This window comes from Mycothermus thermophilus (genome assembly GCF_041956435.1).
Source record: "Mycothermus thermophilus strain CBS 625.91 unplaced genomic scaffold VTJ04scaffold_1, whole genome shotgun sequence".
Lineage (NCBI taxonomy): Eukaryota > Fungi > Ascomycota > Sordariomycetes > Sordariales > Chaetomiaceae > Mycothermus > Mycothermus thermophilus.
Window position 1 is genome coordinate 4,682,000 of NW_027191427.1, and position 19,761 is coordinate 4,701,760.

Here is a 19,761-nt window from a genome sequence, read left to right on the forward strand (position 1 = left end):
TTTTTTTTTTGGTTTCGAGGGCTCCTGGACACAGGGAGATGATGCTCGGAAGAATACTTGATGGTCATCAGGCTGAGTTCGCAACTGGGGATGACGCACCTGACAGCTCGACTGATAGGCGCATGGCTGCAACACGAGCGAAATGGTGAAATCGTTCAAGGACCGGAGCTGGTGTCCGCGCTCCGTCCCAGGTACCGTGTTGTGGAGAAGACGCACGGCAACATGGAGATGGATGACCTGCTTTGGCCCCCTCAACACTGTAACGTTAACAGCAACATCCCGGTGAGGTGTTGGCCCTGAAACATAAACAAAGCCAATCTCATCATCCATCCATATTGTGCATCCATCTTTTCTGCTGGTCTCACAAATTGCCGTTGGCATTTACCTCGATCTGCGCAACGTGCATCCATTGTCCGTCCAACTTGAAATCTTTGACGACACGGAGAAGGGGTATCAGGGCCGCAGTCCGCGGCTTCAGCGAAGCAACCCACATCCGCGCTGGACCGTTCGATAAGCCCTCCACCTTCGCACTTCACCCTGCCGACCGTTTCTGCCCAAAGCGGACTGGGCTACGACTGCGAGCGCAAAGCCGACGAGCGGGATTCCTTGGACACCCACACTCGTCGACACTTGTCCAATGCCAGCGCTGCTCCGCGCCGCCTCGACCCAGTTTAGGAAGTCGATCCCTCGCTTGCCCCGCCGCAACACGGCCTCCAAGGGTTGAGGGTTGCTCGACAGTTGGACAGTTGGACTTGCCCCTGCCAACCTGCATCGTCCACGAACCCGGGGACCCGAGGTTGCGCTCCGCCCGTGTTGCTACTGCTGCACGCACACCGAAGCTTTATTCCATCCAGCCTGCATCTTCCTCCGTCTCGCCAGACACAACAAAACCCTCCTACACACATACCGGCCGCCGTCTCGTCGACAGCGTCTTCCGACCTCTCCATCTCCCCCCTGCGATTCCCTTCCCCGCAGCCTCGGCCCGGTCACATGTGACTCGCCAGAAGAGTCGGAGAGCGAAGGGGCCAGTTTGGCATCACTGCAGTCACATTCGTTGGGCTTCGAGGCCGAGTGCGACAACGACGGGCACATGCCTGTTTTCCTTTTCGGTCGCCCGAGTGCCATCTTCCCTCACGCTTGTGCTGCTCCGGCGTTGAGGCGCCCCAAGATCCCATGAAGCTTTGGACCGGTCAGTAACTGTAGGAATCCGCCGAAAATGACCGAGAACGAAACCCCCACCCTCGCGGCCCACGACGATGCCCGCTCCAGGCGGAACCGCATCATGGGCAAGCTCTTTGGCCGCGGCCAAAAGTCCACTGCCGACGACGGTAGTGGCAGCGACCTGAACGACTTCCTCCATGGACCGTCCGACAAGTTGCAGGTCACCCATGCGAGCCCGCCCGTCCTGACCCGCCTCGACACCAAGTCGGCCTCGCGATATCCAAACGCCCTCGATATCCAGAGCGGAGAGCCCAAGATCCAAGAGTACCCGATTCGACCCCGCGACCCGGCTCGGAGAGGGAGGAAGGACTTGATCGTGAGGTTTGCCGATACGTACCCCGAAATGATCGGCGAGGGCGGCGACGAGTGCGATATCCCCACCATTGAGGTCTCGAGACAGAAGAAACAGAGATCCCAGCCAAGCCCCGGTCTTCCTCCGGGACGCCCTCCCAATGTCGGGGAGGGCTCACCGTCACCATTCCCCCCTCGATCAGACTCTCGTTCGAAGGACCATCCGATGCTCAGCCCTGGACTTCATCAGTCCCAGACCGGCCTTCTTCCCAGTCCCGACGTTACGCAATCGAGACTCTCCCCGGTGAATTCTGGTCGGTATCTGGGCATGCCGAGCCCAGATCATGAAGAGAAACGGAGGTCATATCTCGAGATGCGTGAGGCCGAAGGACGGGCCTTTGCCAACGCCGTACGCGCCGCCTCAGGGGAGCATGCTCAGCGCCGAGTTGCTTCTCCGTCGACGAATGACCGAGAGAAAGAACCCGCAATGACCACTTCCCCGACCTCGATCCCAACCCCCCGTACCCAGCTTTCGACACAGTCCACCTCCAGCATGGCACCGCCGGCCTCCGCGAGGAGCCCGCTCCAGAACCCGCTCCCGTCCCCCCTCCCACAGCGACATGCCGACCAGCGAGAACCAACCCCCTCGCAAGCCAGCTACACACCTACCAGCCAGTATACAAGCTCCCCAGAGCGGATGCAAAGGAACCAGAATGCCGAGAGCACTACCCCGCCATCAGCACACTCCCAGGGTTCGGCGTTTAACCCTCCGGGCCTTGCATCGCAGGGCTCAAACTTCAGCACAATGTCAATGCAGTCCCCGAGTGGCGGCTACCATCCTTTTGGGCCGTCAAGACAAGGGACCAGGGATTCCGATAAGGATTACACTCCTGGAGGCTCGTTACGGGGAGGATCGAGCTTTTCCGATGTTGTTGCTGCCGCCTCTGACGATGCCCTGAACACGTTCGTCGCCCGTACCCGCCATTTATTCGAGCTATTCCGTCTGCATGCCGAGGCCGTGCGCCCTCTGTCCACTTCGCAGCCGCAAGAGTTTGCACGAGCCGCGGTCTGGTGGTTCCTCACGGGCCGTTCAGCCTTGGAGATGGCCATTCGAGATCGTCCCTCAACGCCAGACTCGCAAAGAAAGAACGAGATGATGAAGCAGCAGGCGTACACCGACTTGGCCAAGGGCTATTGGCTTCTGGAGGAGGCCATGCCTGAGATCATCAACAGCGGAAAGTGTTCTGTCGACAGCGAGGCCGAGAACGTGCGGGCATCGCTGATTTCGAGCCTCCGAAAACTGGCACTTTCCATGAAACGGAACGGATTCTTGCCCCCTGAGGAGGCCTTCCTACCCCAGATCGTTGACAGGACTATCTGGCTGGAGTATCCGCCCTTGTCGCAAGACATCAAGGCTTTGCTCTGGGGCGCCAGCTCGGCCCTAGCCCAGACTCATATCTCCTCGGGCATGACCATTATGGAATCCCTGCCCGTGGGCGATTCAACCACCACCTTCTGCTTCGCGCGCTTCAGGGTTGATGTCTTCTTGATGGAACAGGGGAGGGACTCGCAGCGACTATACCTGCCCTGTTTTCTGACCATAGTCCGGCCCGCAACCCAAACAGACATCATGTTCATCCTCACCAGCCAAAACGGGGCCGTCCAGCTCCGCGTGTCCAGCAACAAAAATATCGGGCCAGTGTGGGAAGACGTGAGATGGCAATCCGACAAATGCGGGCTTGAGGTGAGATTGCCGCGGGGCTTCCTGCTCTACATCCAGTGTCAACAACAGGCTTTCAGCACCCTGCGGAGCATGTACGAGTTCACGGCCAAGGTTCACTCCAGCCTTTATCCAAGGCAGGATGAGATGTGTGTCTTTCGGTCAACTCTCCGGGCCTTCCAGTATTTCGACAACGACCCGCAATCCAGACAGTTCCCCAAGGAATCAACCCCCAACTGCGAGGTTGCTCTCTTCGAGCGTCTCTATAGGGAAGGGGCAGCCACAGGCCCCCGGACGTATCATCGGGGGTTCCGGATCGCGGTGGTCACTGGGCCACGGACCAAGACGCTCAGTGGGGTCAACCAGACATACGCTCCCAACACTCCAATCCAGTTTGGTTTCCTACGCAGCGAAGCCAACGACCCTGCGCTCTCGCTCAAGTTCGACAATGGCCGGTTCAAAGGGAACATGGTTCTGTCGTTCAAGGATGAGTCGGAGAGGTTCCGGATGCACAGCCTGCTCATTGGCACCGCACTGGATCGTGGGGAGGCTGTCTACGGCGAGGCGCAGATCAATGGCGCCTGGTTCTCCGAGAGGTATGGTGATACCCTCGACAACGGCCTCAAGGCCCTGTCTTCGGTGGAGTGGAACAAGCTTCGCGTCATCAACCATGATAACGACGGTGAAAACCCATCCTGCGTCCTTGCCGACCGCCTTCGGGTTGTCTACAAGTTCAAAGAAGGCACTCTGACAGATCGCGTCAACGTGGCCCCGGGCGAGCTGAAGCTACGCTTGGATGTGAAAAATCCCACTTGCTTGATGCTGTTCCGCCAACCGCAAAGCGATATCACCTTGGCCATCACTGAAGCCAGTTCTTCCCCTGCCCTCGCCACCGGCCTCTCCCAGGCCCTTGAAATTCTCAAGAAGAGCCCAAGCATCCGCACGTACCAGTTTCCGAGCCTCAAAGATCTGCATGTGTTCCAACAGGCCATTACGGGTTTCGAGGTACTTTTCGACGGGACCGCGTGTGCCTTCGCCATCGCACGCCGCCGTATGGTTGTGCCCATCCACAAAAAGTGGGAGGCGGGCACCACGAGAATCCAGGTGGTCCACCAGGACGGCGTATACCAGCTGCTGGCTTTCTTCGAGGACTTTAGCCATGGCCAGTGTATGGGATTCCAGATCAAGGGAACCGACGTGTTTGAGGCGATCAGCAGGAGCGGGAAGCCGGGACTCAAAATCGACGACGCCAAGTTCCCCCTGCCCAAGACCATCCCGCCGGAGGAGGACCGAGCAACGGTGGTGGCAGATGCGGCGTTTTTGTGCTTGGATCTTCCCGAGCTGCCCGGCGAGCATGATGATATTACGATCTTGTTTGACAGTGAGGCCGGTGAGTATTTTTCATCCGTGGTTATGTGCTTACAGCGAGAACTCGGCTGACTATTCAATGTGCAGAACGCGACAAGCTCGTGGGAATCCTCCCGGCTCAGGTGAAGAGCCACCGACTTACCAAGCCAAGATGAAAAAGAACATCTTGAGAAGTCACGATGACGATTTCATGATGGGGACGTTGTGTGTGAGAAAGAGAGCGACGTACGATGATGTGATGCTGGGAAGGAACTACAAACATATACCGTTTTTGCACCGCGGCGTGGGTAGGCTGCCGCGGGGGTTTTGGAGCGAGGTTGTGCGCATATCTGGCATGGCTAAATTTTGTCATGGTTATTGGTATTGCGTAGATGTTGGGTACTTGGAGGCCTTTCGGGCGTTGGGATCTTAGAGAAACTTTTGCAATCATCATTTCAGGTTTCCGGGGTGTAACATTTCGTCCCCTCCGAGGACATGGTCAGGTTGGAAAAACAGAACAGCACAAGTACATTGATGACAGGTGTTCCGCTATGTTGCTTGTCTTAGAGTTTGGCCCTGAATGGGTGGATTTCAAGAGAAAAACGCCATAACTCCTCCCCCTTTCTCTGCCCTGTTGTTCCATGTCCGGGCCCATGAGCGCCGTAACAGAAAAAATGCGATGAACATGCATGGAGAGCGCCCAATTACCACTTCCCAGTATTATTCCTACCCTTGCCACCCTTTGACATCAAACAACAGGATATCGGTCAAATCCTATGTTGAGTATTCCAGACACAATCGTAATCATAGGTATCCTTCTTTGACATTCCCCTTCGATGGCTTCAACCACTCCTCCCCAACCGCTTAGTACCGCCTCCTCACAGGCTCCGGACTAGGCGACCTGGTCGGGCTCCTCGACCGCGGCTTCATCTTGAGCCACTTCTTCGTCGCCAGCTCCAGTTCCCTCTCCAACTCCGGGCTGGGGTTCTTGCGATGGATAAAGTTGCAGAAGCCGCCGCGCGCGCACCCCTCGCCACTGTTAAGACGACAGCATGCCTCGCGGAAGTCGGTCACGGGGCTGAGCTCGCAGTAGACGGGCCTCGCGGCGTACCAGCGGCTGTTGAGGTCGTCGCAAGCCTTTTGGGCCGAGTCTTCGTACTTGAAGCGGGCGTAGACGTTGCCAATGAGGTGGTCGTTGTTGTTGTCGCAGACAACGAGCTCCTCGAGCTCGCCGTACTTGCACATCTCGCACCAGACGTCCTCGTAGAAGGCGTCAAAGTGGGCCTGGAGCTGGGCCGCGTTCATGCGGCACTTGGGGTCGTGAGCGGGATTTTGGTAGAGGTTGGGCATCAGGATGGTCTGCGAGTAGCTCGGCTTGACGTGCTTGCGGCTGCACCGGTCGCCGTGGCGGCAGGCGCCGATTTTGTAGTAGAAGGAGCAGTTGACTTTGTCTTGCTCGGTGCCGAAGATGGAGGCGAGGAAGTTGGCCATTTTGTATGCGGATAGATGTGTGTTGTGATCAGAGGGCGGTGGAAATGTCGGATTGTTTGCGAAACGGCGACAGGCGTGGATCGATGATGTCGGATTGATGATGATGATGGGAGTGTTTGGAAGACACGGCTTTGGCTTTGATCTCGCGGTTGGATTCGATGGGCGAGGCAAGAAATCTGGCTGGAGGTTTGCCACAAGGACCCACTTACGCGGCTGTCTCGATTGGTCGGGGTGCGCCACATACAGCAAGGCTGATGCCGTCAGGTGTGGCTGAAGCTTCCAGAAGCGCTGCTGACGCCAAGAGAAACGCAGCAGGAGTACCACGAATAAGGACACCGTAAAACATGCATGATCTGTTGCCATATTCACCTCAACTCGACCACTTTGAGTCCGAGAAAACTCAAATAGCCCAACATATTCGTAAGGAAGAAATCGTGCTGCGATGCACTGCTCATGTACCGGCAAAACGACTGCCGTACTGTGATACTCCGTATAGGTAGGTGCAGTTGACCGACAGATTTGCAAACATACTGCGAATAGGGAACCGCGCCCTCTTTCGTGGTGGGTTTCACGGCTCGTCTCTGGGGGAACTGATTGTTGTCTCTTCCTCATGACCATTAAGCTCCTGGAAGAAGAGCGAAGTGTGAGACCTGCTGCTGCATCTTTCCAAGAAAGTCAACATCAGGCGCTTCACCGCAGGACGAGAGTGTGTTGTTCAACAGGTTAGCCATACCAGCTAACGAACTTGCCAACCATGTTTGTCAACTGTCGACATAAAGGACCACTGGAGCTGACGGGCATCGAGTTCACTCTCAGAGGATGCTGCATCCAGAAGCTGCGGATGCAACGCCCCCTGATGTTGCATCGAGTCGGGACAGGGATTCATTTTTCCAGGGGAAAATGACATGGACATCTCGCTCGCGTGGTGTGAAATTACGGCAAGCGACCTCATAAAATCACACGACAGGGCAGGCGGCATGCTTGGGGATTCGAGGACAACGAGGACGGTGAGGCGACGGCAACCAGAGGACCAACGGCGCCAAAGTCTCAGCTGCTCTCTCCGCTGTTGCCCACCACCTCGATCTCTGAACCTCCCGCGTCCCAATCGTCTTCCCCGCCCACGCCATCTGCTGTCAGTGGAGGTCCAGGTTTTGGGTGCGGTGCGCAATTGGTCCTTCTCTAACCCATGGAGCTGGTTCCGCCGCTACGGAAAGCGCCGACAGGGATCGTCGTGCACTACCCTTGGCATATCTCCACCCTTGTGAGATCTTGGTGTGCGGCCTCCCGCATCATTGAAGCAATTGGCAACCCTTGGGGACATTGGTCCAGTAGGTAATATTCCATTTCTGTCACCTGGCCGTTGAGGCTTCCAAATACGTCAACGACAACGTGTCCGGAAAGGGGCGACAGGCGTTTTCAAGATGAACACAATGAAAAAAACAGGAGGAGATGTTGGCAAAGGGGAAGGCCACCCACTGTCTCCCAGAACAAGCATGTGCGTGCTTGTCGCGCCACAGCCGAGCAATCCTATTCGGCCGGCCATGCATGGCTTCGGTTTTAGCGTGCCGACAAGGACAACTGTCCGGGATGGACGGACGACATCGATCGGTTCCTCGAGCTCCGGCCTGCAACTTTCAGCTGGAAGCGCTCGTTGCAGAACGGAGAACCTGCGCCATTTGTGATGCTGTGGCCGTGTTCAATTCTCCTCGAAAGCTACATGGTAAGGCCGTCTGTACGGCATGGTACACACTTGTACAAACCCTGGGCGGCTAGGTGCTGGTAGTGATGAGGTCAGACATGGCAGGTCGGCGTAACCCTCCAGTTTCTGGAACAAAAGACTTGTTCACTTCGCAAGCTGTCCATGGCCGGGGCCCCCGCTTTGCGTGGCCGTGACGTAGCGCCCAAAGCCGATCGCCTCCCGCTGATCTGCCATGCCAGCTGAACCTTGGTACTCACTGGGTCCATGCCAAGCCAGCCAGCATTCCCAGTAACCTGGCTTTCATCCTTGACACCACTCGTTCGCTTCATCTTCTGCTCCTAGTTTCCCGACCTCCCCTCTTCTTCTCTCCTTCAATCCCTTATCTTGGATATTCAATGCCTCACAGCTTTAGTTGCTGTGTTCAACCATTTTCCCTCTAGGGATAGCTACCCATAATCTCCTTGCTACTCCGTGTACTTGCATTGTTTGCCTTCAACTCTGCTCCCTTTCCGAATTCGAGCTCCCCTGAGCTCCCGGAGCGCCTTTGTGCCGCATCCTCGCTGCATCTGCTGAGCTCTAGACCCGGTTCCGGCGGGCCCAGGTCACCGATCAGATCCGATCTTCCATCACCAACGCAGAATTTGTTATCGGTGTCCTCTTCAAGTCCCCATTGACCCAACCCGGGAGCAGAATCTCACGGAGCCCCCTCCGTGGTCGACGCTGTGCCCAGGATGGCGACCAGCAATGAGCCCAAGCAGCAGGGTGCTCTCGAAGTACCCCGCTCCCAGAGCAGCTCCGTCTCTGCCGAGGAAGCTCAACGCAAACTCGTCGAAGAGGCCCGGCAGGCCGGCGTGACGGCCTTTCAGTTCGATCCCAATGCGAGCGTAGAACAGAAAAAGCAGATGGCCCGAGAGGTATGTTTCCATTACCGTCTTTCAGTGCTGGACTCGGAAATATTGACATCACCATGCAGGCAATCCCTCCGGGCTTTCACCATAGGCCAAAGGGCGTGGCTGTTGTAACCGACATCGACGGTGGCGAGAAGACCGATATCGACCTGCCCTCCCCAACCAAGGCAGGCATTGCCAAAGATGCGGACGGGAAGCCCATAGAAAACGGCGACGCTGCCAAAGAGGAGGAATTCGACTGGAGCAAGACGGGCTGGGCACCCAGGTTTGGATGGCCAAGCACACCTGCACACGAGGGGGAGAGCATGCTGGACCACACAACATGGCTCGAAGGACAACTATCTGAGCAGTGGTTCGGAGGTACGTTTCCTGTCATTATGGGGGTGAGTTGACAGAAGAGGGATTTGCAGGGACTGACGGGATGACATCCAGACTGGTACCATAATGCCGCCGTCATCGTGTTTGCCTGCCTTGCCTCATGGGTGGTGGCGCTGCTCGGCGGCGGCCTCGCCTGGGTGTTCATCGTTATGGCGATATGCTCAACATACTACCGCACCTCTATCCGTCGGGTGCGCCGCAACTTCCGCGACGACATCAACCGAGAGCTAGCGCTCAAGAAGCTCGAAACGGACAACGAGAGCGTCGAATGGATCAACTCTTTCTTGGTTAAGTTTTGGCCCATCTACCAACCCGTGCTTGCCCAGACCGTCATCGCCACCGTCGACCAGGTCCTCAGCAACTCCACCCCTGCCTTTCTGGACAGCCTGAAGCTCAAGACGTTCACTCTGGGGAACAAGCCCCCCCGGGTGGAGCATGTGAAGACGTACCCCAAGACCGAAGAAGATGTCGTCATCATGGACTGGAAGTTTAGCTTCACGCCCAACGATACCGCGGACATGACTGCCCGCCAGCTCAAGGAAAAGATCAACCCCAAGGTCGTTCTCGAAATTCGAGTCGGCAAGGCCATGATTAGCAAAGGCCTGGATGTCATTGTCGAAGACATGGCTTTCGTTGGCCTGGTGCGGCTGAAGATCAAGCTGCAGATTCCCTTCCCGCACATCGAGAAGGTCGAAATGTCGTTCCTGGAGCGCCCGACCATCGACTACGTCTGCAAGCCGCTGGGAGGCGAGACTTTTGGCTTTGACATCAACTTCATCCCTGGCCTCGAGAGCTTCATCCTGGAGCAGATCCACGCCACCCTGGCGCCCATGATGTACGCGCCCAACGTGTTCCCCATCGAAGTCGCCAAGATGCTGGCCGGTACTCCGGTCGACCAAGCCATCGGTGTCATCGCTATTACTCTGCACGGTGCTCACGGCCTGAAGAACCCCGACAAGTTCTCGGGAACCCCCGATCCTTATGCGGTCGTGTCTCTTAATAGGAGACAGCCGCTGGCGCAGACCAAGGTTGTCAAGGAGAACGCCAACCCCCGCTGGAACGAGACGCACTATGTCCTCATCACCTCGTTCAATGACTCGCTCGATATCGACGTCTACGACTACAACGACATCCGCAAGGACAAGAAGCTCGGTTCTGCGTCTTTCGCTCTGGAGAATGTTGAGGAGATCTACGAGCACGAGAACGAGCGGCTCGAGCTCACGAGCGACGGTAAGGCCAGGGGCATGTTGCTTTGCGACATCCGCTTCTTCCCCGTGCTGGAGCCCAAGAAGCTGGAGGATGGCACCATCGAGCCGCCCCCCGAGTCTAATCAGGGCATCCTGCGGTTCACGGTCGAGCAAGCCAAGGAGCTGGATGGCTCCAAAAGCATGGTTGGCCAGCTGAATCCGTATGCGATTCTCTTGTTGAACGGGAAGGAGGTGCATACCACCAAGAAGCTCAAGCGTACCAACAACCCGATCTGGGATAATGGGTCCAAGGAGATTCTGATCACGGACAAGAAGCGCGCCAAGCTGGGCGTGGCCATCAAGGATGACCGCGATCTTGCGGGAGATCAGCTCATGGGCACATACCAGATTAAGCTGGAGGATTTCTTGGAGGCGACAGAGAAAGGCCATTACTGGTACAACCTTGTCGGTGCGAAGACGGGCCGCGTCAAGATGACAGCCCAGTGGCGGCCGGTGCAGATTTCCGGTGTTTCCTCGGGTACCGGTGGCTACGTGACGCCTGTCGGCGTCTTCCGCATCCACTTCAAGTGTGCCAGGAAGTTGCGCAACGTGGAAGCCCTGGGCAAGTCCGATCCATATGCGAGAGTTGTCCTTTCGGGCATTGAGAGAGCCCGCACCGTCACCTTCAAGAACAATCTGGATCCAGATTGGGACGAGGTCCTCTACGTCCCCGTCCATTCTCCGAGAGAGCGTTTGCAGTTGGAGGTCATGGATTCCGAGAACGTGGGCAAGGATCGCAGTCTCGGTCTTACCGAGATCCACGCCGGCGACTTTATGGTGAAGGATGAGACGACGGGCGAATTGCTCGTCCACGATGCGAAGGAGGAGCGGACGGATGGTCTGCGCCTTCACGGCAAGGGCACTCCCAAGGGGACGCTCACATACACGGTGGCATTTTATCCGACCCTCAATGTGGCCGACCCGGAGGAAGAGGAGAAGGGCAAGGGCAAGGAAAAGGAGGAGGCCGAGCAGGAGCCGGAGAAGGAGTCATCTTCGTCAGACAGCGACAAGGAGAAGCCCAGGCCGTCCCTCGACGCCAGGTCCAACGAGCTCAAGGAGCCCGCCACGCCGTTGACGCCGCTGAGCCCTGTTTCGGTTTCCACGCCCAGAAAGTCTCGTGACGACAAGGAGCCGCCCAAGGTTTACCTTACGCCCCAGGAACTGCTCCGCTACGAGTCTGGTCTGATTATCTTCCGCCTCATGGAGGCAGAACTGCCCAAGAGCGGAACGCGCGTTGAGGTCTTTGTGGACGACATGGCATTCCCGTCGTACGTGTCGTCGACGGCCAAGTCGCGCCAGCACACTTTTGACGAGATGGGCGACTGCATGATTCGCGAGCTGGAGTTCTCGAGGTTGACCATCAAGATCTGCGAAAAGACGGACAAACAAAACGAAGACAAGAAGCAGGACCACACGCTGGCTCGCTTGTCTGGGAACACGCTCGACACCCTTAAGCAGTGTTTGGTAAGTGTTTTGTCTACGCTGCGTTTCCTTCAATGTTTGAGCGGGTGCTAACGATGCGAATCAAGAACAATCCGACGACGCTGAAGCTGAAGGATTCGGACGGCAACACGTACTCGATCAAGGTCAGCCTCAAATATGTTCCTGTCAAGATGACACTCGATCCGAGCGAGAGCATCAACAACATGGGCAACCTCCGGGTCGACGTCCTGGATGCCCAGGATCTCCCCGCTGCCGACTCCAACGGGAAGAGCGATCCTTATGTCAAGTTCGAGCTCAACGGCCAGGAAGTCTTCAAGACCAAGACACAGAAAAAGACACTCAATCCCTCGTGGAACGAAAATTTCAATATTACCGTCCCATCCAGGACTGCTGCCAAGTTCCGGGCGGCGGTGTACGACTGGGACTTTGCCGACAAGCCAGACTTCTTGGGTGGTGTAGACATTCCACTCGATAAGCTAGAGCCCTTCCGGGCGCAAGAGTTGAGGCTCCCGCTCGATGGCAAGTCAGGAGTACTCCGCATCCGTCTGCTGTTCACGCCCGACTACGTCACGCGCACGAGGCAGGGAACGTCGACCCTTGCGGGTACGTTCTCGGTGCCGGGAAGAATCGTTACGGGTGTGGCTGGCGTGCCGCTGAAGGGCGGCGCGGCCATCGGCCACGGCGTTGGTAAGGGCGCGTCGTTCTTGATACGCAATCTGCGTGGCAAGAAGGATAACGACAGCAGCGACTCCTCCCAGGGTTCCATTGAGGTCCCGCAGATCATCGCGGAAGAGGCCGAGGACAGCGCCGTTTCCTCAAACGAGAATGGCACGTCGCAGGGGACTTCACACAAGCGCACCAAGAGCTTCAGCGCCTCGTCGACCCACAGCGCCATCGTCCCCGGCGCGGCTGCGGGCACGGCGACTTTCACCATCGTCTCGGCCTCGGGATACCCGCCGTCGGAGGACATCTACGTCACGATCCTCCAGTTGCGCGAGGGTGGTAAGCCCAAGGCGGTGGGCAAGACCAAGCACCGCAAGTCGTCGAGCGGCACGGTGCGGTTCGACGAGAGCTTCCGCATCCAGTGCACGCCTGACACGCAGTTCAAGCTGGAGGTCAAGGAGCATCACAGGTTGGGCAGTGACCCGGTGCTGGGCGAGAGGCTCTACTTTGTGGACGATGCTGGGACGGGCGCCGAGAAGGAGCTGGTCATCGGTGATGGAAAGGTGGTCATCAAGAGTACCTTTGCTCCTTCGGGCGACGATAGTAGCGGGAAGTTGCTCCCGGACAGTCCTAAATCGACCAGGTCGACGCGGAAGAGCTTCCTTGGGGGAAGGAGGGAGAGGGCGTCCAGTCGGGACGGTGGTGGTTCATCGTAGGGGAAGAGCCGAAGCCAGGGTCGACGTAGCAGGGTGAGATCAGAAGGAGGGTGATTATCGTAATTGTTGGCATGTTTGGAAGCCGGAGTTTCCGTTTCTGTTTCTCTATCTCATTGGGGTTTTTGGAAATATTGGTTTAGTCTGTTTGATGCACATGTTCGGTTGTTGTAGCGTGCTGTACTGGTCTGGTGGTGGGCTTTGAAGCAATTATGTGGTTCTCTTGAAGCTTTCGAATTGGTCAAAATATCGGGTTCGTGCAGTCGAAGCAACGAGAATGAGTGATATGTTGCTGATGGTACTTGCAAAGTGACGATGAGAACAAGATGCTTTGAAACTCACTACTCAATTGTCGGTGTTTGCTCAGACAGGAGCTCCGTGTTGTGGGTGGACGACGTCCACTGGCAAAAAAAAAGTGTTTGCAACTCGGCACATAAAACCCAATTCTATCCATTGAGATAATTTAAGCTACAGACGTACGAAATCAAGTCATTCCAACCTTTTTCTTGTTCTTCATCCGAATGTGAACGTGACGAAGGTTTGGTTCCTGTCAAAAGGAAGCGATGCAACCCCAAAGACTTGAGCTGCAGCGAAGTTGCCGTGAGGGGGAGGACGCTAGCCTGCCTCAGCAGGCGGTCAGTGCTTCTGCGGGGAGAACCCTTGGTTGGCCCGGCAGCAAGTGGGGCGATAAGACCTTATCTGCCAGGACTGTGGGACGTCTCCAAATTTTTCTGGGCTTCGAGGTTCAGACCTGCAGAGAAGTTCTGCAGACTCAACCACCTCCAGGCGACAGCGGATTTTCTTCCAGTTTCGCAGCCTTCTTTTACTTTTTTCTTCTCCAATCTGCCTCGATCAGCTCCAGGGACTTCCATCCCTCCCCTCTGAGATATTGACCAGGTGGTCATCGAGGCCAAGTTTCCCGTCTTTCCACATACCCATTTTCTATTCCGGTCCAACGTTTCGTCGGTTCAAGATGTCGCCGCTTCTGCCTGTCGCCGTCTACGGCCTGGAGGTGCCTCCCGGCGAGATCATGATCCCCGCCGAGATCGAGTTCCCGGCGACGGTATGTCTCACAGCCCATCTGCGACCCATTGGTCATTGGTTTACTGACGAGAGGTGCAGATCCGCATTACCATGGCTGCGATTGACCCCACGGCCGAGCCCCAGACCGACGGCCAGGGCAATGTCCCCTCGATCCCGCGCTCTACCCTCAAGATCTGGAAGGCCAATGTCGACGAGGAGGACGAGGAGGAGGACGAGCGCCTTCAGAAGCTCCTGGGTGGCGGCGACGATGAGTCCTCGGACGACGATGAGGAGGTCAATGGCGGTCCGAGCGACCCGTCCAAGGCCAAGAAGGCCCGTCGCGACGCGGCCATCAAGAAGCTGATGGAGGCCACCAAGGAGGAGTCGGATGAGGAGATGGAGGATGCCTCTGACAAGCCCAATGGCTCCAAGAACAAGAACAAGGGCAAGGGCAAGGCTACCGATGAGGATGACGAGAGCGACGACGACGAAGAGCCCGAGTTCCACATGGACGAGTATGTCGTCTGCACTCTCGACACCGAGCGGGTATGTGGATTTTTGTACGAGCGCCCGAGGGTTGAACGTGGCAACTAACCCGCTGTCATAGATCTATCAGCAGCCTATCGACATCACCATCGGCGAGGGCGAAAAGGTTTTCTTCAGTGTTAAGGGCACTCACTCCGTCTACCTCACCGGCAATTATGTCGTCCCGCAAGACGAGGACCATGACGAGGACGACGAGGACGACGAGGATGACTACTCGGATGATTACTCGGATGAGGACGAGCTCCTTCCCGTCGGTCTGGAGGATGAGGATTCCGATGACATGAGCGACGAGCTCGACCACATCGACGGCGCTGAGCGCGTCCAGGAGATCGAGACCGACGACGAAGAGGAGGCGCCCAAGCTCGTCGATACCAACAAGAAGGGCAAGAAGCGCCCGGCCGAGGAGGAAAGCCTTGACGACCTCATGGCCAAGGACGACAAGAAGCTGAGCAAGAAGCAGCAAAAGAAGCTCAAGAACAACCAGGGCGAGGCCGTCGCTGCGGACAACAACAAGCCCAAGGAGAAGAACGACAAGAAGGTCCAGTTCGCCAAGAACTTGGAGCAGGGCCCGACCGGTCCGGCTAAGGACAAGCTCGAGAACAAGGGCGACAAGGCCGATAACAAGGCGGACAACAAGAACGAGAACAAGAAGGGCACTCTCGGCGTCAAGGTTGTCCAGGGCGTCACCATCGATGACCGCAAGATCGGTACCGGCCGTACTGCCAAGGCCGGCGACCGGGTCAGCATGCGGTACATTGGCAAGCTCCAGAACGGCAAGGTGTTTGATGGTAAGTGATGGCCCACGGTGTGGTTCCCCAAGAGCCAGAAGCAGACATGCTAATGACCCAACGCGTTTAGCCAACAAGAAGGGCACCCCGTTCTCCTTCGGGCTCGGCAAGGGTGAGGTCATCAAGGGCTGGGATATCGGCATTGTCGGTATGGCGGTTGGCGGCGAGCGCCGCCTGACTATCCCTGCCCACCTCGCCTACGGCAGCCGGTCTCTGCCCGGCATTCCCGCGAACAGCACCCTGATCTTCGACGTCAAGCTCCTCGAGATTAAGTAAACGAGAGATTCGCAAGGCTGATCAGATACCCGCGTGCCTTTCCCTGGGAATTCTCGGAGCGCGGCGTCGGTCATGGTTCTTGATGAGGGTGGTGTTCTTTTTTCTTGTCTCTATTCTGGACTCGTTAATACGGCGGGGTGGTAATGCAGGGCACGGCGGAGACCTCAGGCGCAACGCCGGGCGGTCTGCGAGGACCCTTGCCTCCATGGAGAGCAGACGAGGTGATGATGAATGGGTGATGAGGTCCAACATTGCATCTGGGTTGGTGAGCAAAAAAGAATATCTCGGATGGCTTCCACTTTTCTTTTGTGTTTGATTTATATATGTCCATAGTTGTCAAATGAATGGGACACGGTACAGTCAATTTTACGTGGGCAGCGTTGCCCTTGCTGATTGATGTCTTGCCTCAGTCAAATCTCTGAGGCAGTCGGTGTCTCTGTCCTTGGAAGTCGGCTTGAATCCCGATATGCTTCGACATGGAAGTCGCGAGACCACTACTGCCGAGCTTTCACTTTGCAATCGATTTGGCCCCCAGGCCTGGAAGGATGTTTCGGAGTTTTCCCTAATCCCCCCTGAGCAACCCAAGCAAGATAAAACTCAGGTTGTTTTTCTCAGCCCGAGGCCATGGGAATGGCATCATTCTCCACAATATTTTACATTGACACTCGCTCAGACTTTCTTTAAGCTCACGACCACACATGCACCACGCTGTTAGCACCACGTTTCATGGCTGAGCCATGCCGACATGAGCCATCCTTCTGTCCAACTTCAAGACCAGCCCGGCGAACGGCGCTCTGGGATCGAGCCACCTGAGGACTCAGTCACGGGAAGTGTCTCTTCCTCTCCGACCGCCCCAAGCTCTACGTTGTCCGTCAAATTCCGTCAGCGTGGAGCCAAAGTTGTGACGACTCTTAAGTCTTTGACAAACAGTTGTGAGTCTCCTGTTTGTGGGCAACATGGTAGCCCAAGCTGACGCGTAGTCCCCTAGCTTCCGAGTCACAAGCCGCAGAACAGAAAAGGTTCTCAGCGCCACACAAGGCAAAGTCGGCTTTGTCATCGGGCATACACAGGATGTCGAACGCAATCATTCGCTCCCCAATCGATCCGACGGTGGTTCGACGGCCACACCCCAAGAACCGTCCCCCGGTGCAAGACGCATTCGGAGAGACAGGTTCACCCTCCGGATTGGCCTCTAGCCCCAACGCCAACGTCTTTTCTCCGGCGAACCCTGGCCGGAGCCTGGCTCGGATGATGCCCATAACTGTAGTGAAAAAGCTGCAAGGTCCAGGAAGACACTTCAAAAGCAGACCCAGACACTCTATGTCAAGCCTGCAGAGCAACTTGTCTCGGCAGACCTGCCTTGCAGCGCCAGCGTCACCCACCAGCCGTCTGATGGCTTCCTCCCCGATCAGCAATGATGGCGTGGTGGATCTGGTCCATCATCCCGCTCCCAGTATCCTCACAGTTGAAAGGGCCGCCGCCGCTCGGATTTACCTCGAGACGCACTTCAACCAGCTTTTAGGGCCCGGTCCATCAGCCCGCGAAGTCCGGGAGCAGCGGTTTGAGGCGGAGATGTTCAACTTTGCTCGTGAACGTGGCGTGCCCCTGACCATGGCTGAGGTGGCTGCGGCGCGGGCAAAGTTCTATCGGAGGGAGACGGAGTATTTGAGAGCACTCCGCGTGACACGGGCCAAGGGTCTGAGGGCTTTGATGAGTGCGCATGGCTCCCATAGCAGCAGCAGCAGCGTTGAGACTAGAAGGCCTGGCTCTTGCGGCCGCTCTGCGGAAGACTACGAAACGATTCGGGTCCTCGGAAAGGGGAGCTTTGGCGTGGTCAGGTTGGTGAGAGACCGCGCAGCCCCCAGCCGCGTCTACGCGATGAAGGTGATCCGCAAGAGCCAGATGCTCCAGTCGAGACAGGAGGGTCATCTCTGGGCTGAGAGGGATTTGCTGGTGGCTAGTGAGGGGTCGAGGTGGTGAGTACATCCGTTTGGAGCCGTTTCTATCTGGCGCTGCAGCCGCCCTGTGTTGCTGACGAGTCTCGACAGGATCGTCCCTCTCGTTGCCAGTTTCCAAGACTTGTCAAATCTCTACCTCGTTATGGAATACATGCCCGGCGGCGACTTTCTCAATCTCCTCATCCGCGAGAATGTTCTCCACGAGTCGGTGGCCCGCTTCTACATCGCCGAGATCATACTCTGCGTCGAGGCCGCACATACGCTCAAGTGTATTCATCGCGATATCAAGCCCGACAACTTTCTGGTGTCGGCGTCAGGCCATCTAAAGATCAGCGACTTCGGTCTGGCCTTCGACGGGCACTGGTCCCACGACGCATCCTACTACAACAGCAACCGGTAGAGCCTAGTGAGGAAGCTGGGTCTCAGCGTCGATGGTGACGAGGAAGACAGGGCCAACGACGAACACCCGGCTCCGAAGAAGAGGTCGAGCGGCATCGGCGCATGCATCCAGAAGCACGAGAAAAAAGACCTGCATGACGGCGAGCTCCTGCTGAACTGGCGAAACCGCTGCGGAACTCGTCGGTATGCTCGGAGCGTCGTCGGCACGAGTCAATACATGGCCCCGGAGGTGATTGAGGGCAAAAAGTACGACGCACGCTGCGACTGGTGGAGCGTCGGCATCATCTTATTTGAGTGCATCTACGGCCATACCCCCTTCCTGTCCGAGGAGGGCCGGCAGCAGACCAAGGAGAACATCGTGAGGCACCACGAGACCTTCTACTTCCCTTCCAGGCCAACTGTGTCTCGCCGCTGCCAGCACTTGATGCTGTCATTGATCACAGACAAAGAGTATCGGCTATGTTCGGAGCGGTATCGCATGAAAGACCTCGCCACAGAGTCGGTTGGCTCGGTAGGCAACGTGAGCTCTCGGGTGCGCGACGTTGCCGGCCGCTACGTGTTTGCCTATGACGCCGAGGACATCAAAGCGCACAAGTGGTTTCGCAGCATCCCCTGGGAGCGGTTGCATCAACTCGAGCCACCACTTGTCCCGAAGCTCCGATCTGTCGATGACGCGCACTATTTTGACGATGGAGGCTCGATCAGCGACGGAACTGAGAGCGAGCCGGCGGAGTCGGATGGAGATGGTGCTAGCGGTGCTCAGCATGATGGAGTCGCCGACGGTGCCAGAGATATGTTCTTTGGTTCACCACCATGTTCCATGCCGTCCCGTCTGCTTAGGAACGCCTGGTCTCCGGGTGTGCATGCCATGCCGACCTCCCATGCCAACTATCCAGGATACGACTCTCCGGCTTCTCATACACCGACCAATGCCAATGCAAATAGCTATCACCAGCTTCGCTATCCTTCGGCCTTCATGTCACCCTACTCCTCCAGGCCGGACGCTCTCTCTTACCACCAAACCAATCCTCTTACGGCACATCAGTTGGACTTCCTCAGCCAACTGCGTTACCCGTTACAAACCCTCGCCGTCGCTGTACTAACGACGCCTTTGGGCACTGGCATCCAGGGAAAGCTGCGAGCACTCGATGAATATTTGGGACAGCTGCCAGACACTACAGACGCCGAGCGGATTCTCCTGCGAGAGTTTATTCTCCGGTTTAGCGCCGAAGGCGGTGCAGCGGGTGGATGGCGTGGAAAAGAACGCAAGAGGCCACGGGATCGGCTGTTGCGTGATGAGAAGACGAAAGGGGTCGTGATGGACGTGCGCAAAAGGACGGCATTCCTGGGGTATGAATGGACGCGGATGAGGACTAGGGAAGAGGAGGATGTAGAGGAGCAAGAGGAAGAGGACGATGAGCTTGGACAGGAAAACACGGAGTGGAATAACATACGTTCGGGAAAGGATGAAGAAACCGAGGTGCACAGGAAGAATCACGCAGGCGAGCTGGTCTCGTCCTGCCTAGCCCAGTCGCGAGCCATTGCAGCTCAGCAGAAGCAACAGCATCGACATAAACAAGATCAAGAACGGACTGGGTTCAAGGGATGGGGCGATGATTCTGCGGCCGTGCGGGCTATGTAGAGCGGTCC

The 19,761-nt window shown here is 56.9% G+C and overlaps 8 protein-coding genes across 8 annotated transcripts; 6 read left to right on the forward strand and 2 right to left on the reverse strand.

Annotated features, from left to right (window-relative positions):
- Positions 1–637: 637 nt before the first annotated feature.
- VTJ04DRAFT_1756 (uncharacterized protein) lies at positions 638–1,177 on the forward strand (the record flags this gene model as incomplete). The annotated part of the gene is made up of 2 exons (XM_069359478.1): positions 638–678; positions 976–1,177. The coding sequence occupies 2 exons, from the start codon at positions 638–640 to the stop codon at positions 1,175–1,177; spliced, it is 243 nt and encodes an 80-aa protein (XP_069224364.1).
- Positions 1,178–1,216: 39 nt separating this feature from the next.
- Positions 1,217–4,755, forward strand: VTJ04DRAFT_1757 (uncharacterized protein; the record flags this gene model as incomplete). The annotated part of the gene is made up of 2 exons (XM_069359479.1): positions 1,217–4,622; positions 4,688–4,755. 2 exons carry the CDS (start codon positions 1,217–1,219, stop codon positions 4,753–4,755), a joined length of 3,474 nt encoding a protein of 1,157 aa, XP_069224365.1.
- A 38-nt stretch (positions 4,756–4,793) lies between these two features.
- On the forward strand, positions 4,794–5,012 carry VTJ04DRAFT_1758 (uncharacterized protein; the record flags this gene model as incomplete). Its single annotated transcript, XM_069359480.1, has 1 exon — positions 4,794–5,012. One exon carries the CDS (start codon positions 4,794–4,796, stop codon positions 5,010–5,012), a length of 219 nt encoding a protein of 72 aa, XP_069224366.1.
- Positions 5,013–5,443: 431 nt separating this feature from the next.
- VTJ04DRAFT_1759 (uncharacterized protein) lies at positions 5,444–6,070 on the reverse strand (the record flags this gene model as incomplete). The annotated part of the gene is made up of 1 exon (XM_069359481.1): positions 5,444–6,070. One exon carries the CDS (start codon positions 6,068–6,070, stop codon positions 5,444–5,446), a length of 627 nt encoding a protein of 208 aa, XP_069224367.1.
- Positions 6,071–8,500: 2,430 nt separating this feature from the next.
- Positions 8,501–13,124, forward strand: VTJ04DRAFT_1760 (uncharacterized protein; the record flags this gene model as incomplete). The annotated part of the gene is made up of 4 exons (XM_069359483.1): positions 8,501–8,683; positions 8,743–9,037; positions 9,110–11,766; positions 11,832–13,124. The coding sequence occupies 4 exons, from the start codon at positions 8,501–8,503 to the stop codon at positions 13,122–13,124; spliced, it is 4,428 nt and encodes a 1,475-aa protein (XP_069224368.1).
- A 970-nt stretch (positions 13,125–14,094) lies between these two features.
- On the forward strand, positions 14,095–15,754 carry VTJ04DRAFT_1761 (uncharacterized protein; the record flags this gene model as incomplete). The annotated part of the gene is made up of 4 exons (XM_069359484.1): positions 14,095–14,184; positions 14,244–14,690; positions 14,752–15,478; positions 15,549–15,754. The coding sequence occupies 4 exons, from the start codon at positions 14,095–14,097 to the stop codon at positions 15,752–15,754; spliced, it is 1,470 nt and encodes a 489-aa protein (XP_069224369.1).
- A 21-nt stretch (positions 15,755–15,775) lies between these two features.
- VTJ04DRAFT_1762 (uncharacterized protein) lies at positions 15,776–16,006 on the reverse strand (the record flags this gene model as incomplete). The annotated part of the gene is made up of 1 exon (XM_069359485.1): positions 15,776–16,006. One exon carries the CDS (start codon positions 16,004–16,006, stop codon positions 15,776–15,778), a length of 231 nt encoding a protein of 76 aa, XP_069224370.1.
- A 1,140-nt stretch (positions 16,007–17,146) lies between these two features.
- Positions 17,147–19,753, forward strand: VTJ04DRAFT_1763 (uncharacterized protein; the record flags this gene model as incomplete). The annotated part of the gene is made up of 3 exons (XM_069359486.1): positions 17,147–17,730; positions 17,803–18,108; positions 18,163–19,753. The coding sequence occupies 3 exons, from the start codon at positions 17,147–17,149 to the stop codon at positions 19,751–19,753; spliced, it is 2,481 nt and encodes an 826-aa protein (XP_069224371.1).
- Between the last annotated feature and the right edge of the window lie 8 nt (positions 19,754–19,761).